The 14238-nt window shown below is 34.5% G+C and overlaps 1 protein-coding gene across 14 annotated transcripts in view; it reads right to left on the bottom strand.

Moving 5' to 3' along the window:
- Window positions 1–14238, bottom strand: part of KIAA0825 (KIAA0825 ortholog) — a 235513-nt gene that overhangs the window by 118452 nt on the left and 102823 nt on the right. For 12 of the 14 annotated variants that reach the window (XM_021379705.1, XM_021379704.1, XM_021379701.1 and 9 more), the window contains 4 exons: window positions 9472–9660; window positions 7758–7991; window positions 6436–6844; window positions 2606–2762 (listed from right to left, as the gene is read on the bottom strand). In XM_021379705.1, coding sequence (XP_021235380.1) covers window positions 2606–2762; window positions 6436–6844; window positions 7758–7991; window positions 9472–9660 — 989 coding nt within the window. Of the gene's footprint in view, window positions 1–2605; window positions 2763–6435; window positions 6845–7757; window positions 7992–9471; window positions 9661–11698; window positions 11827–14238 lie in introns of those variants that run through there. The other 2 variants (XM_021379714.1, XR_002433187.1) reach the window with 2 other exon arrangements.

Below are 14238 nucleotides of genomic sequence, written 5' to 3'. Positions count from 1 at the left end.
TTCTTTGGGGGTAGAATCATAGAATCATAACATTGTTTGTGTTCGAAGGGACCTTTAATATCATCTAGTTCCAACCCCCCTGCTATAGGCATGGACACCTCCCACTAGACCAGGTTGCTCAAAACCCCATCCAGCCTGGCCTTGAATGCTTCCAGGGAGGGGGCATCCACAACCTCACTGGGCAACTTGTTCCCAGTGAGCACTGTAGATTTATCTTTTTTGACAAAGAGACTTTATCAACAATGGTAAATGCATTACTTTAAGGACTCCTGTAGCACTGTATACACTGTGGACTCAAAAAGGCTCATGTTTCAAAAAAGAGAGAACAAAAAATGAAATTGTGATTGTAATCATGTAAACTGTATCCTAACTACCAATGACTGTACATGAAACAAAGCAGACAGTGTTTGTGAGCTAGACAGCTCAGGAGAGTCAGTTTTTCTTTGGTAACCATTTGTGAAAATTAGCTTTAAAAATAATTATTCTTCTTGATAAATACATACCTTCATCTGTAGACCATTTTGAGCTCTACAGCATCCATAATAGATCTCTATTACATTTATTTCCAAACATAACTTCTAAGAATTTATTCATCTTCTCCTTTGCCTTTCTAAGGAAAATTATTAGCCACAATTTTTTGTCTCATCGTTCTGTTCTCTATTCACATGCAATTATTAATCACTGTAGCATAAAGATCTCCAAACTCAATTTAAGAACATGACCTTTTGACAGTCCAAGGAGTCTAAGAAGGAAAGCACAGACCTTCTAACAGGTAGTCCAGTCTATTTTTTTTTGGTTGTTGTTGCCAGTTGCATTTAACAATCTAAAATATGAAAGATAATACTGAAAAATGCATTACATAATACTGTGCTAAGTATTAAAATATTTTATAATTGTTTCAGAAGATGAGTGGAAGTAATATTCTTGTGTCCTATGCTGATCAGGATTTTATTATTATTATTTTTTGAGTCAAGACAGGTTTTTTCCACTGAGAAATGTTCTATTTTTAATGAAGCTCTTACTAACAGCACAAATTCAAGGAGAGACACCTGGGATGTGGAAAGATAGGCTAAAGTCCCTCTTCCAACTAATTCTCTCAGCCTTTCACCTCCTGTTGGAGCTGCTCCACTTTGTATAAATAACTGAATACTCATAGGACTCAGATCTTGATGCAGGGTCTCCAGAATCCGATATGGGCATTCTACCTGTTCAATTAGAATATGATTCTGTTTTTGACCCCAGAAGGTGTGGGATGGATTTTTATAGCAATTTCTAAAAAATGAAACAATTCCGTAAGGGGAAAATGACAAAGTTCCACACTGCTAGCTAAAGCTCTATTGGGTTGGGCATTCAGTTTGGATACAGTTAAAAGCTTGAGCCGGCATATCTAGTCCCATTGGTGACTGCCCTACCTACTGCATTATGTGCTATTTTAAGAGGTCTTGCTCATAATCTTTTCTTAACTTCATTATACTAGGAGTAATCCTGAATGTGCTCCAGGTGAAAAGGTTTTGTTTGAACTGTATTACAGTAATAATTTTCACTTCACTTCCTGAACCATTTAATTGTTTGAGATGAAACTTGAAAAGACTTTGTATTGTATTAATATTAGGTTGCCATCTCTACATACATGCTTATATTGCTTCTAAAAGTTTAAAATGCAGGTGTGTAAAGTTTGCTTTTACGCCTGTTCTTAAGAACTAAACTGTTGATCCGATTTTCAGAAGCTGAGCTGCTTTATTGCCCTATACATAGCTACCTGGTTTTTTTTTTTTGCTATCAGATTTTTCTAAGTCTTGGACTATGCCTATATTTGCATGATTTTGCATTTTATTATAAACACTTCTGTATACTTGCAATGATCTTAACAGCCCCTGCTTATGCATTCAAGGAATAGTAATTCAGTAATTAAAGCTAATAAAGAGAACTTTCTTAATTAAGCTGTGTAGATTTGTGTTATCATACAATTTAGGCAAACCTGTGTTTACTTCAGTGTAAAAAATAATGCTTCTGGTAACTTGTGGCAATTTAGTACAGCCTTAGAAATAATGAGATAATTCTTTTATCTTGCCCAAATTCCATGTGTAGCAAACAAATCTGAATTTGTTCTCTGTAATTTTGAAAGCAGTTTAACTAAACAGAGTTCTCTAGATGAAGCAAGGTTTTCATTTGGATGCATTTACTTTCTCAGTACAGCCATGGGGTTTGTTTGTTTGTTAAACTGGGAAAATTGATTTACCACATTTAATTATACTTCCTGCAACAGCCAATTTTTCAATAGCTTTACTGCTTTTTTAAATTATTATTATTTTTAACTGTGCTTAAACTCCTAAAATGCATCTTTGGTCTACAGTACAAATCTAAAGGAAGTTTACGTGCCATAATACTGTTTAAGTACATAAATAAAATCTACACTGTTTCCCCATAATCTTTCCCTACCAATGTAGAAAAGCCTGAACTGAATGGATTCTATTACAATACAATACAGGATTTCATATTGACTTTAAGGAGCATTATCACCTCCTTGACTAACCCTTAGCTGCCAGCAGAAGCTGCCTCAGGCCAGTACACACCTAATTGCTCGGTAAAAAGGCCGTTTCCCTACCTCATTGAGTCGGATGATGTGATAAATTTGCCTCAGGTACTCGCTGCCACCTGGTTTGTGGCAGATATCCAGGACCATCATGTTTATTTTCTGCTCAGTGAATCCAAATGCAATGCCTTCCTCCTCTAACACTGCACCTTCTACTGCATCCGTGCCACTAGAATACGGAAAATATAAATTTATCCTTACATTTCTAAAAAATCAAAGTATTAATACAAAGACAGCTAAAAATACATGTAAAATACATAAAAAACATTTGGCGTGCACAAAACAAATGTTGTTATACACATTTCTGAAACTTTTACACTAATAAACGCTAAACAATTACATGCCGATTAAATATAGTATTTTTTAATTACATGAATTTTAACGATTTTTATCAGAAAGATTGAAAACATAAAACATTCTTTGCTCTAAGGGCATACAAAGAGCAAATATTTTTTTATTTTCTTTTCCACTAGAGAAGTATCTTTGCTACTAGGAATGGCATTTGCATTCGATCTTTTGTACATTTTTCTTTGCCTGTCACTGCTCATATTAAAGCCTAATTAACGTGTCAGAAAGGTAGCCATTACTTTAAGTATAGGTTAGAAATTTAAAATGAAGTCTCTTTCTTTCCATTGGTATAATGGTAACTATTTCAAAGGTATATTTTGCCACTTGTTGCACGTTTTGCACTGTATTTTTCCTTGTTTTCCATCTTCACAGGATTTCTGTCTAACTACAAAAACAAACAAACAGACAAAAACAACAACCTGATGGTGACAGGCCTAAAAGCCCTGAAAAATGTTCTTTTGACACTCTAGCCATTATTAGACTGCTGTCAGCACAAACCAAAATCTTACAGCTCTGTAGTTGCTTAGTGTTACAGATCAGTAAAGTATAAGAAAATATTACTAAGACTAATTATTCTCCTCAAATATTTGAGGTGCAACCATCAGATATATGTTGGTACCCAGACGTGTCAAGAACTTAACAGACCAACAGAATATATTATGCATTCTACAATCATTATTTGATTAACAATAGAAGCTCTCGGGCTAAAAAAACCCACAACATTTTACTTTGGAATTGTCAGTTTGCAGTGCATGGCTGAAAATGTGCCATGATTACAAAGTTCGTTCTGCTCAAAGCTGTTGTTTGACCTGAAGGCTCACTTAAATTCTACACAGCTGATATTGCTTCCACATGCTGCTTCAGAACTTCCTACAGACCAAATAGCTTCAAAATATAAACTATAATTTTGTTCTTTGCTGAATGGAAGTAAATGATACTCTGTTATTACGGTGTGTTTTACAGAAAAGCTTCAAAGAAATTGATCTTCAAAATTAAAGCACACTTAAAGCTTATCTTTCAATGCCACATATAGATATAACCTGAATCTTGTCACACTTCTCAGAGATTGACATTGAAAAAGTTGAGGACCTCTGACAAAGGAGTATATCAGTGTCAGCACCCAAATTGTATCCTTTCCTGTCCGTCAGTGTGCAGGTGAAGCAGATGATTGGATTCAGTCAGTGCTATGATTAATGAGTTCCTCTCTGGATTTGGGACTGCCTATCAATCATGTCATTAGGAAGAATGTGCCCTGAAAGAGGCAGACCTCAGCCAAGGAATAACTGCATTCATCTTAATCTGTGTATGCACCCAGCCAGCCAAGTCAGGGTCACCATGATGAAAAACAATAATCTTCAACTCGACAAATTACTTTCCAAAGACAGACATTTCTCTTCTTTTTGGGCAGTGTGCTCTTCAGAATCTAACGTGACTGTTTACAGCTCTGGTGCTACAATAAAGTGAAGGTTATTTTAATGAATAGTAATGCTTTCAGGCAGTACACAGGACAGCCAATGCGTACAACTGCCACTTTCTGATCCTTTCACTGCATTTTTTTTTCCTCCTAAAAGCTACGTTGAATATTTATGCCAGAATGGATGAACCTGTATCACATCTTTCATATAGCCTGATAACAATAACGTAACATAAAATCACATGAGACTTTTGCTTAAAAAAGTCTAGCATACTTCAATGCTCTTCTCCACAACCAGGTCTGTGAATCACACACGAATGTTTAGATTGTATTCTTTTTATTTTATTCCACACACTGCATGTATTTATTCCACACTCTGTATGTATTAAAAGCCAATAAACATGTATGAATACATACAAAAATGCATGTACATACATTTACTCACAAAATCATTTACTTATGAAAGGGTTATATAGAACATAATTTTACCCTGATTTAGATTTTCAGATATAACCATTCCTATTTCAAATTAATCACGTAAACACCACAAGAGTCTTCTTGAAAGATATGCTTTTAGTCTAGTGACTATGTGACTATTACCTAGTTTAAATATTTAAAGTTCAGCTTAATTTATTAGTTTTACAATTTGTGTGTATAACAATATTTCATTTCTGCATTGCATATCTCAGCTATCTACTAAATACATTTTTCTTTGAGTAACTGAGTCATACTACTTGAATATAAAATAGAAAAATAACATTTATGCAAGACTTCTATTGCAGAAATACCTCTGAAATCAGAAAACAGTTTCCTAACTGCATGATGTATCTATCTACTCACTTGGAGAGCAAGAAATGTTCTTCAGTTCCATACGCTTAAAATTAGGACCCCTAACCACAAACTGGTTCTCACGTTGAGATACACTGTAAGAATACATTAAATATCTTTCCAGCGTCTCATACCTGATGAGTATTAAAAATTATTGCATTTTTGTGATATCTTAGAAAATGAAATTGACTACTACATCAAAATTCTCAGCTTCAAATATTAAAGCTTCAGTTTCTAGAGGTCACGCCAGTATCTGTCTTACCCTACATTTGTATTATTTAAAAAACACCTATTCTCAGTAAGTTAGGAATTGTATTATGAAACAATCCTGTAAAGTGTTTCCACATTTTATGCATTATAATTCATTTATTTTATTCTATGACTGTTTCAGGAGCTGGCATCTGGCTTCAATCTGTTAACCAACTGATTAGAGCTTGTGAATTTGAGTTAAATGGAAATGCAAAAGATCACAAACCGACCTTACTTTCAGTTGTCAACCGTTTAATTCACTAAGACAGGTAACTGCTATAAATCTGCTACTGGGAACTTGATGAATAGTGTTTTTACAGAATGGTACATCACTTCAACGGCAAAACAGGACTACAAATATATTGACATGCAGAGAACTCCTTGAAAAATCATTATAAGGATTAAAAAACTTGGACCTAAATGTCAAATCTGCACGGAAAGTTGGTATTTCCTCAGAAAAGCTTAGCAGGGTACTTTCCTTGCCCTGTTTTCATATATCCTACTTACCCACAGGGTTAGTTATGTTTTAAAAGAAGTATGCTTACTTTTTAATCTCAGATGAACACAGAAAGCCAGTTATAGTCTGTCTTAATTTAATCACTATAGCAAAACTCACTTATAAATGCACTGCGGTGCCCCCTAGTCAGCATGCTTGTTACTGTTCTGAAAGGTACAGCAACTAAATTGTCCATGTTTTTGGATCATCATGAACACATGAGAAAATATGGAACATAATAATATGAAACAAAATATGAAATATATGAAACATTTTAAGTACTAAGAAACGTCTGTTAAGATGAAATAACTACAGATGTTTCAGCCACGCAATTAACGTCCAAAAATATACCACAAAGCCATCAATATTAAGAACTAATCTATTTCATATAACATAGGATCACTGTTCCTCCAAACATTTTTTAAATTGAACAACAGGCATAAACACATCATTAATTCAGTAAAATGAAGATTAAACAACAGCGCTTGAAAAATACTACATTCTTACCAGTCTGCGCTCAGTTTTCTTGCCTTCAGTAACTGGCTTTCAATCCAGTTTGGTCTTTGCTGTTCTATGCTCTGGATAACCTTCTGGGTCACCTGCTTAGGACCACTTTTCTGTTTTCCCATAATACTTTCTAAGCACACACGAACCAAACTGAGTTTTTCTTTGCTCCATCTGTCAAGTGTTGCACCTGTTAAAAGTTCTGCAGTATTTCCATCCTCAAATATCCGACATATAATTACAATCAAGTTCCAGACAAGCAGACCAGCTTTCTTCAATTCAGCAAAGTTTCTTGACATTTTTCTCTCAGCCAGAAAAAAGAAGTACTTAATTGGGGGAGGCAAACATGCAATCACTGTAGGTAACTTGCTGATTACAATAGATACTGCCTGAGCTGCAAGCCTTGTGAAGCCTTAAAAAAGACATAAAAGAAGATATGATTAACATTAACATTCTAGTTCTATCACAGCATGCTCCTGAATGTTGTATGATAATTTCTAACTTTCTTTTGTACTGAAAATGGGTAAAAAGCTTAAGTACTCAATGCTGTGGCTTGACTTGTATTATGCTTCCCATATATATATCCCCCCAAATCTAAACAATAACACAAATTAAAATAGAGAACCTAGAAAATATAGAATTCACACTGTGACTCTGTTAACAATTCTTGCTGTGCACAGTTAATATAGAATAAATGAAGTAGGAAACACCCAGGTATTCTGAATGGTAAAAACAAGTTGTCTTCAGAATTGTAGTGCAGTATTTTTCCAAGAGTGGAGCACTGCACTAAATGTCTTAGGACACTCCATGTATTCATATTGTTTTCTATCAGTCTTTTTCAATGTTCAAACCTACAAAAATTTAATTTATTGTCTTTCATATGAGAAGCATGCACACTACATAGCACTCCATTTTAAACATTCCAGATGTTATCAGTAGCTACAAAAGCAACTAAAGTAAATATGCTGTTAAAAAGTTAATAGTATATATCAAATGAGAAACAATGAACCCAAAGGTAATCCACAAAACAGATTCAAGTGAGGATTAAACAAACAACCAACATGAAAAAAATCCAAACAGCCAAGCAAACAAATCAAGAAAACCATAAATCCATTCCACTTCTAGTCGCAATGAGTAAAAAAAATAGAAGAAAAAAGTCAGAATTTTTCTGTGTCACACAGCCAATTTAACTTGTCATTAAGTCTAAGCTCTGCCTCTCAGCTAGTCACATGAAACCAGTGATATCCTGATAAATACTTAAAAAACAAACAAAAACCCTCCAACCAAAAAGATGCAATTTTTGTAGGAGTATAAATTTCACCCACATTTCCCAGATTCCTTCCTCTTCATTTCCCGAGGCGTATAATTCCATTCCTTTGGAACTGTTTTCAGTAAACTTTCAGGGACTATTTGTTTGTGCTGATATGTTCCATAGTTTTCTGTTGCCTCCCACGAATGCATCAAAGAAATGATCTGCTTCACTATCCCCTTGACTGAATTAATCAAAGTCAGCTTCAAGCATCTGATAACCTCTGGCTCTGACTCACCACAACTGGAAACTTCAGAAGAAAGAATTATTAAATATTCAGCAAGTGTGAGTCATTTGTGCAGATCTGTTTCAGAAAGAAGTGTTTCAGAATTCTTAAGGAAAGAAAACTAATAGTATTATGATTTAAAATAATTTACAACTATCATCCATTTAGAAAGTAAAGAAGTAGTATAAAGTAAAACAATGAAGAATTTTGTACCATGGTAATATAGAACTGACAAAAAAATACAATTTCATTTACTTCCTTTTTCTGCCCCACTTCTCCAACAAGACATTTCTCAAAATTAAATCTGAGTAGTAGTTTTCATTTTAATTGGAGTAAACTTAATCACTTGCTAGACATTAATGAATCAATCAGATTTACAGTGTTAATGTAATGACATTTTTTAGGTAACCAAACTTTTATTACTGAAGAGCAAAAGAGAAATGATACTTTGGTGAAAAATGCATAAAAATAATAGTCATCAACAGAGACATAGTATGCTATCAGAGATTGTATGTTGAAAAAAGAACATCTTAAATACAGTTATTGACATTACAAGTATCAATCTTCTCCACATTCTTAACACCACGGAGAATAGTAGTTTCCCCATTGCAAAAGAGAAGAAGTTGTCAGGCAGGACGTATCAGCAATGTTTTTTGGCATGTTTCCTACTCAGGTCCTCTGCTGTAACTTTTGCTTATCTGTGCTTTCCGATGATCTAAGTTTTTTCTTCTCTACACAGTCTTTCTGAAAGCTTCTGTGCAACACTTCCATATTTTTCTTCCCCTTTTAAGTGTTAGCTTTCCACTTTTTGAAATCTCATTTTTTCTCTAAGGAACGTCTGAGCATTTTTACAATCATTGTTTTCTATTTTGTGGTAAGCGTATTTCTATTACCATTTGTACATTCTATCATTTTCTTCCTTTCTTTTCTTCTGAACTCTCCTGCATTTTTTGCACAATTCTTCTAAAGGCCTCTCTTTTCTGGTTGAATACTACTTTTCCTTGTGGGCACTACTAGTTGCCACAATCACGTGGGCTGTTCTCCCCTTCCATGGAAAATTAGGAGTCTGCCTTTTGGCAGCCAAGTCTACATGCCCACGGTACTATGCCTCCCTCAACAGCAGTCCTTCCTTTTCTTTTTCCACTCCCCTTCAATTGTTCCTTGCTTTTAAACAGAAGTACAATTTTGGAGTGATTAAATGTACAGAGATAAAGAACCTGTGTCAGTAAAGATCTACAGAAACTGATACCAACCTACTGGTAAAATAGACAGTCTAAAAGATACCAGAATTCTACTCTACAATATCATAACCTCTGTGTCCTTCAGAATATCCACCATTCCCACAGCGACCTGACTGCTGAAAACAATTTAATTATAATATAATTTTGAAGGAACCTACAATCATCTCATCAGATTTACTGAAGTAAAAATAATATGCATTACATGTCTGAAAACAGACAAGGTTTAACATCAGACTTAAAATTCTTACTAATAAACAAAGTACCTGTCATGCTGTACAAGCAATCCCACAACTGTTCTTTTTCCATGTAGGCCTCAAAAGCAATGCCAAGTGATTTGGGTGATAAAATGCAATCAGAAAATACAGTGAAGATAGCTTCAATCAGAGTAGGCTCTTTGTTATTTATCTGTTCTGAGAGAGAACTTTGTTCATCACCAGTCAATACTTCACTTCCTTCAAAATAAAACAAATCATTGTTATAAAAATGTTCACGTAATTCAAGTCATATACATATTATCAATCAAAACAAACTGAAAACTGTATCTGACAACTGTATTAATACTTACAGATACTGAAATCTGATGTCCTTTACATAATGGCACTTGACTGTCTTCCTGAATTGTATGTAGTTATTAAAAAAAAGATTCAAGTATATCTACAAACTATGGAATATGTCTATTTAATTCAAAATACCCTCTGTAAATAATTGGAATTTGCTTATTTACTAAATTTAATCATAAGTAAATTGGACTACTTCCACAGAATCACTGTCAAAAAGTTATCTCTGTATAACTTATCTCAGCAATACATAGTTGTGAAATTATAAATTGATTTGGTTATATAAAACAAAATGAAATGGCAGCTGCATATTCATCAAAAAGGCTTGGATTTGTTTTTAAGTTAAACATGAACTGAGAAGACATCAGTTCCCCAAAACAAAACCTCAGCCACGCTAAGATACAGGCTGCTATATTCCAGGCTGGATGTTAGGAAAAATTTCTTTTCAGAAAGAGTGGTGGTGGAGTCACTGTCCCTCTAGGTGTTCAGTACATGTGTGGATGTGGCACTGAGGGACATGGTTAGTGGGCATGGTGGGGATCAGCTAACAGCTGGACTTGGTGCTCTCACAGATCTCGTCCAACCTTAATGATTCCATGCCTCTCTGTGTTTTAAAGTTAACTAGTGCTTTTCACAGATTTGAGAGGTAACTTGTTATGTAACATTTATTTGTATATGCTTTTCAAAATCATTATAAAACATTCCTCCACCTAGAGAATAATCATATGTTTAAACCCCTCTTTGAACTAATGCAACTCAATGGTTTTAACTTGCGCTAACGTCAAAAAGTGAATACACTTTTGATGTTAATGATCATAGTAATTGGCCATAGCCAGCACCAACTAAATAATTTTATTCAACTGTCTAATCTGCAAAAGAGAATTTCTATAAGACTGATTTATATAAAAAATATGCTTGAAAATGTCATTGGTTTATGCCAGTTTTGCAGCCTGTGCAAGAGAAAGATAGGAGAGCCTCAGTTTCTAGGCTCCTTCTTTTTAGTAGTTCCAACAGCTTTCAAAATTTACCACAATGGTGAACGACTGCTTTCCACCCAGTTTTGTGAATGAGTTGATAATGTTGTAAAATTCAAGAATCTCATTTTAATCTCCTCTGCATTCCTACAAGTTAATTCACATATTACTGTAAACCGTACAGCTTGGTAGTGCACCCTAACAGAAATAGCCCACTGAATGTAGAAAGCTGAAAAATAAAACCAATGATTTCATAACCAGAAAGATCTCTTTCTCCCCTCTCCCTTCCAAGGCAGAAGAGAGATTAGCCATAAGATTTTTTGTTTAGTCAGCTTTTCTCCTCATATGCTGAGTGAGCTGGCAGATTTTGCCGAGACACATCTCAACGCCAGCTGCTCCTTAGTGAAGAGTCAAATGGACTCCACTAATTTACTCAAACCAGTCATACATTGGCTAATACAGATTTGACAAGGACACAACCAAGAAAGCAGAAAAAGCTATTCAAAAAAGGGAAACCATTCAAATTCAAACAATGAGATGAAAATCTGAATTGAATTTTCATTATACTGCAGCAGGTAGTTTTTTAAGGAAGAAAAGTCTGGTGACATTTTAGACACTAAGCAAACAGTTTTTGGAAAATGTAATGGAAGATTGCTTTGTTTAAAGAAGTTTGTGACTTGTTATTAAAATCAAATTTGTTTAACGCTGGTGGCACATGGAAAATTCAAGGTACAACCTCTTAAATGTTTCTAATGAACTTGGTGATGTGAGTGAATTCAGGAAAATAAAAAGAACAACATAATTCTGTGGGGGTTTATATACATGTATCTTCTTATGATGAGTGTATATCTTGTTCTTTTAATAAAAGATCTTTCAGAATCAACTGGGAAACCATTTTGAGGCTAAACATTAAGAGATATGCACACTTTCATCAGCTTTTCCTCTTTAAAAAATATTACCTCCATATTTTATTAAGAGAAAGTGTGTGACTTTTGACAAGGGTTCTATTACCATCCAAATGGATATTCCTTTTTAATACTTCAGAAACTCCATAAAAAGTCTTTTTTTTTTCCTCTTCAGCTTATCTCTGAAAAATCAGCAAAATAAATAGAATATCTAATTAAGATTTCTTTTCCATTGATCTTTCAGCTACAACTATTTCATTCCAGCACGTTTTTTTATTTTTAACCATACTGGTTATTCAAGTACAGTATCCCCCAAAGTTTACTGGCCCAACATGTATTTTGAGGAGATACCCCTTTCAAAATAGTTTTCAAATATTTTGATGTTAGGCTGGTATGATATAGTTTGCAACCACAAAGAAGTTAAGAAAACTTTGAGATGGACTGGAGTTTATTCTTGCCAGGACTGCATTTAGCTCATACTGAATAGTCCAAATATCTGGAGCACTGATCTATCCCTGCACAAGTATCTCAATTCCTCTAAGACACATACTGCACTCCTCTAATGAGGACAGTGTTACACACTAATCTCCAAGTTTTGTCAAAAAATCTGCACGACTACATTTCTACAAAAATATGTGCCGTGGAACCACGGCACTAGTATTTTTTTCCATTGCTCAGTAGATTTTGTCTCAGGATTACTAAATCCAAAATCCTTGAAACAGAAGTTCAGATTTAGCCAATGCCAAAAGTTTCTTTATGGAGACAATAATTTACTTAAGAATGTATATTTTCTATTATAACCACTCACTATTCTTAATAAAAGTTCTGATTTGTGAGGTCAGTTGATAAAGTTATCACCTTTTACTCACTTAGAACAACTTAGAAGAAAATTGGTGTAATTTACATTAAAATGCTGCAATATGCATTGTGGGAATTAAAGAACTACATCACAAAGGGCATTCAGTAACTGGAGTGGGAAAACGTCAATTCCACACATATATTATCAAGTCACCTCTCTTCACAGCAATAGGTTCATAAAAACTCAATCTAAGAAAACTCTTCGTATCTAGTGTCTAGGAAGTTGGCTGATACTGCACCACATCATTTTATTTTCTCAGTGGAAATGCCTCGCTTGTGTGTGCAAGGTGAATTATCTCAATTTGAAGCAACTCACACTTCTTCACATTCATTTTCATATTTGCAGCCTTAACTTATCATTGAGTACTTGTAAATGCCATTATCAGTTACTATTTTGGGGTCTTGATATCATCTAGTTTTAACTGTACAAACCATACAAGAACAACTTCTGTTAGTCTTTCCAACAATACATTAAGCAAGCCAAAAACATTAGGTAAAACTGCCAACAGCCTTGCCCTACTGTGAAAGCAATTTTCTTCCAGTTTATCTCGCCATGTCAGTATTCACTTTTAGAGCTGTATGGAAAAAATGAAATTAAATCTCTGGAGTCTCATGCATTCATCGTTAACAAATAAGAATTTTTAAAAAGGATTTCATTCATTTCTGTGAATTTGGTAACTCCAGCTTTTCTTGAACATAAGTATGTGTGAGGCCAAGGACTGATTGAAGCACTTGAATGTATCATGTTGGTGAATTCTCGGTGACTTTCTTATCTGCTGTTGTTAAATGTTGAGGTGGCTGTTGACTGAGTAGGTTCCCATTGGCATTAATTCTGTGCTGGGCCAGTGAATCTTAATACAGCTACTGCTTTTTTTGCTTTACTGTCTGAAGGATAACTCCTGGTTCCAATAAAGACTCTCAAGCAAGAAGTCAAAGACTGTTCTGTTGGCATGCTGTGCATTTACAGCAGTCTAGCAGAAATGTTTAGAGTTTACTTTCACCTTTCCCTTTTTCATATCAGCATCTTCTGGATTCAATAACTCATATAATGCAAGCGTTATTTTCTTTATTCCTCTATAATTTATTTCTTGTCAAAATAATACATTTCTGTTTCATCTCAATGGGTGGTAAAGCAATTCTGGTAAAAAATCCCCCCAAGAAAATTACAAAACAGCTTGTTTTGTTAGAAAACTAAAACAAAACCTGCTATTCATTGTTTCTCCCTACAGAGGCATAGCAAAGGCCCAGAGACCCTTAACTCATTCAATAATACGTCTTAAAAAATTCTAAGTGTTGTATCTATAAAAAACAATTCTGAGTACATATGTTATTGTAATTAGCTGAAGAGAAATACAGCTAGGTTATTTAGACCTCTAGTTTAAGTAATAGAGGGCCAGTATCCAAATTCAGTTTTTCAGCTATTTTTGTAAAGGCCCTCTTTCCCTAGTGATCATACTCAGTGGACACAAATAAGTGGTTCAGTTTTGGGTATCCTGATTTATCACAGTACATACGTTTGATGTGGTAATTTTATATGTAAGCAGCATCCTACTTTTAGGTAAATTTTAAGAAGGTTGCTCTGCAAGTAACGCCCCCTATTTATTTCCACAGAAAATACAATAGATATAAAGAGCACAATAGCACTATGATATAGAACAAATTCTCAGCTGCAAAACATGATTTTTCAACAAAGTCACCACCATTAGATATGTATTTTGAAGAGCAATGAACAAGAG

Source organism: Numida meleagris, chromosome Z (assembly GCF_002078875.1).
Source record: "Numida meleagris isolate 19003 breed g44 Domestic line chromosome Z, NumMel1.0, whole genome shotgun sequence".
NCBI classification, from domain to species: Eukaryota; Metazoa; Chordata; class Aves; order Galliformes; family Numididae; genus Numida; species Numida meleagris.
This window is presented reverse-complemented; position numbering and strand designations above follow the sequence as displayed.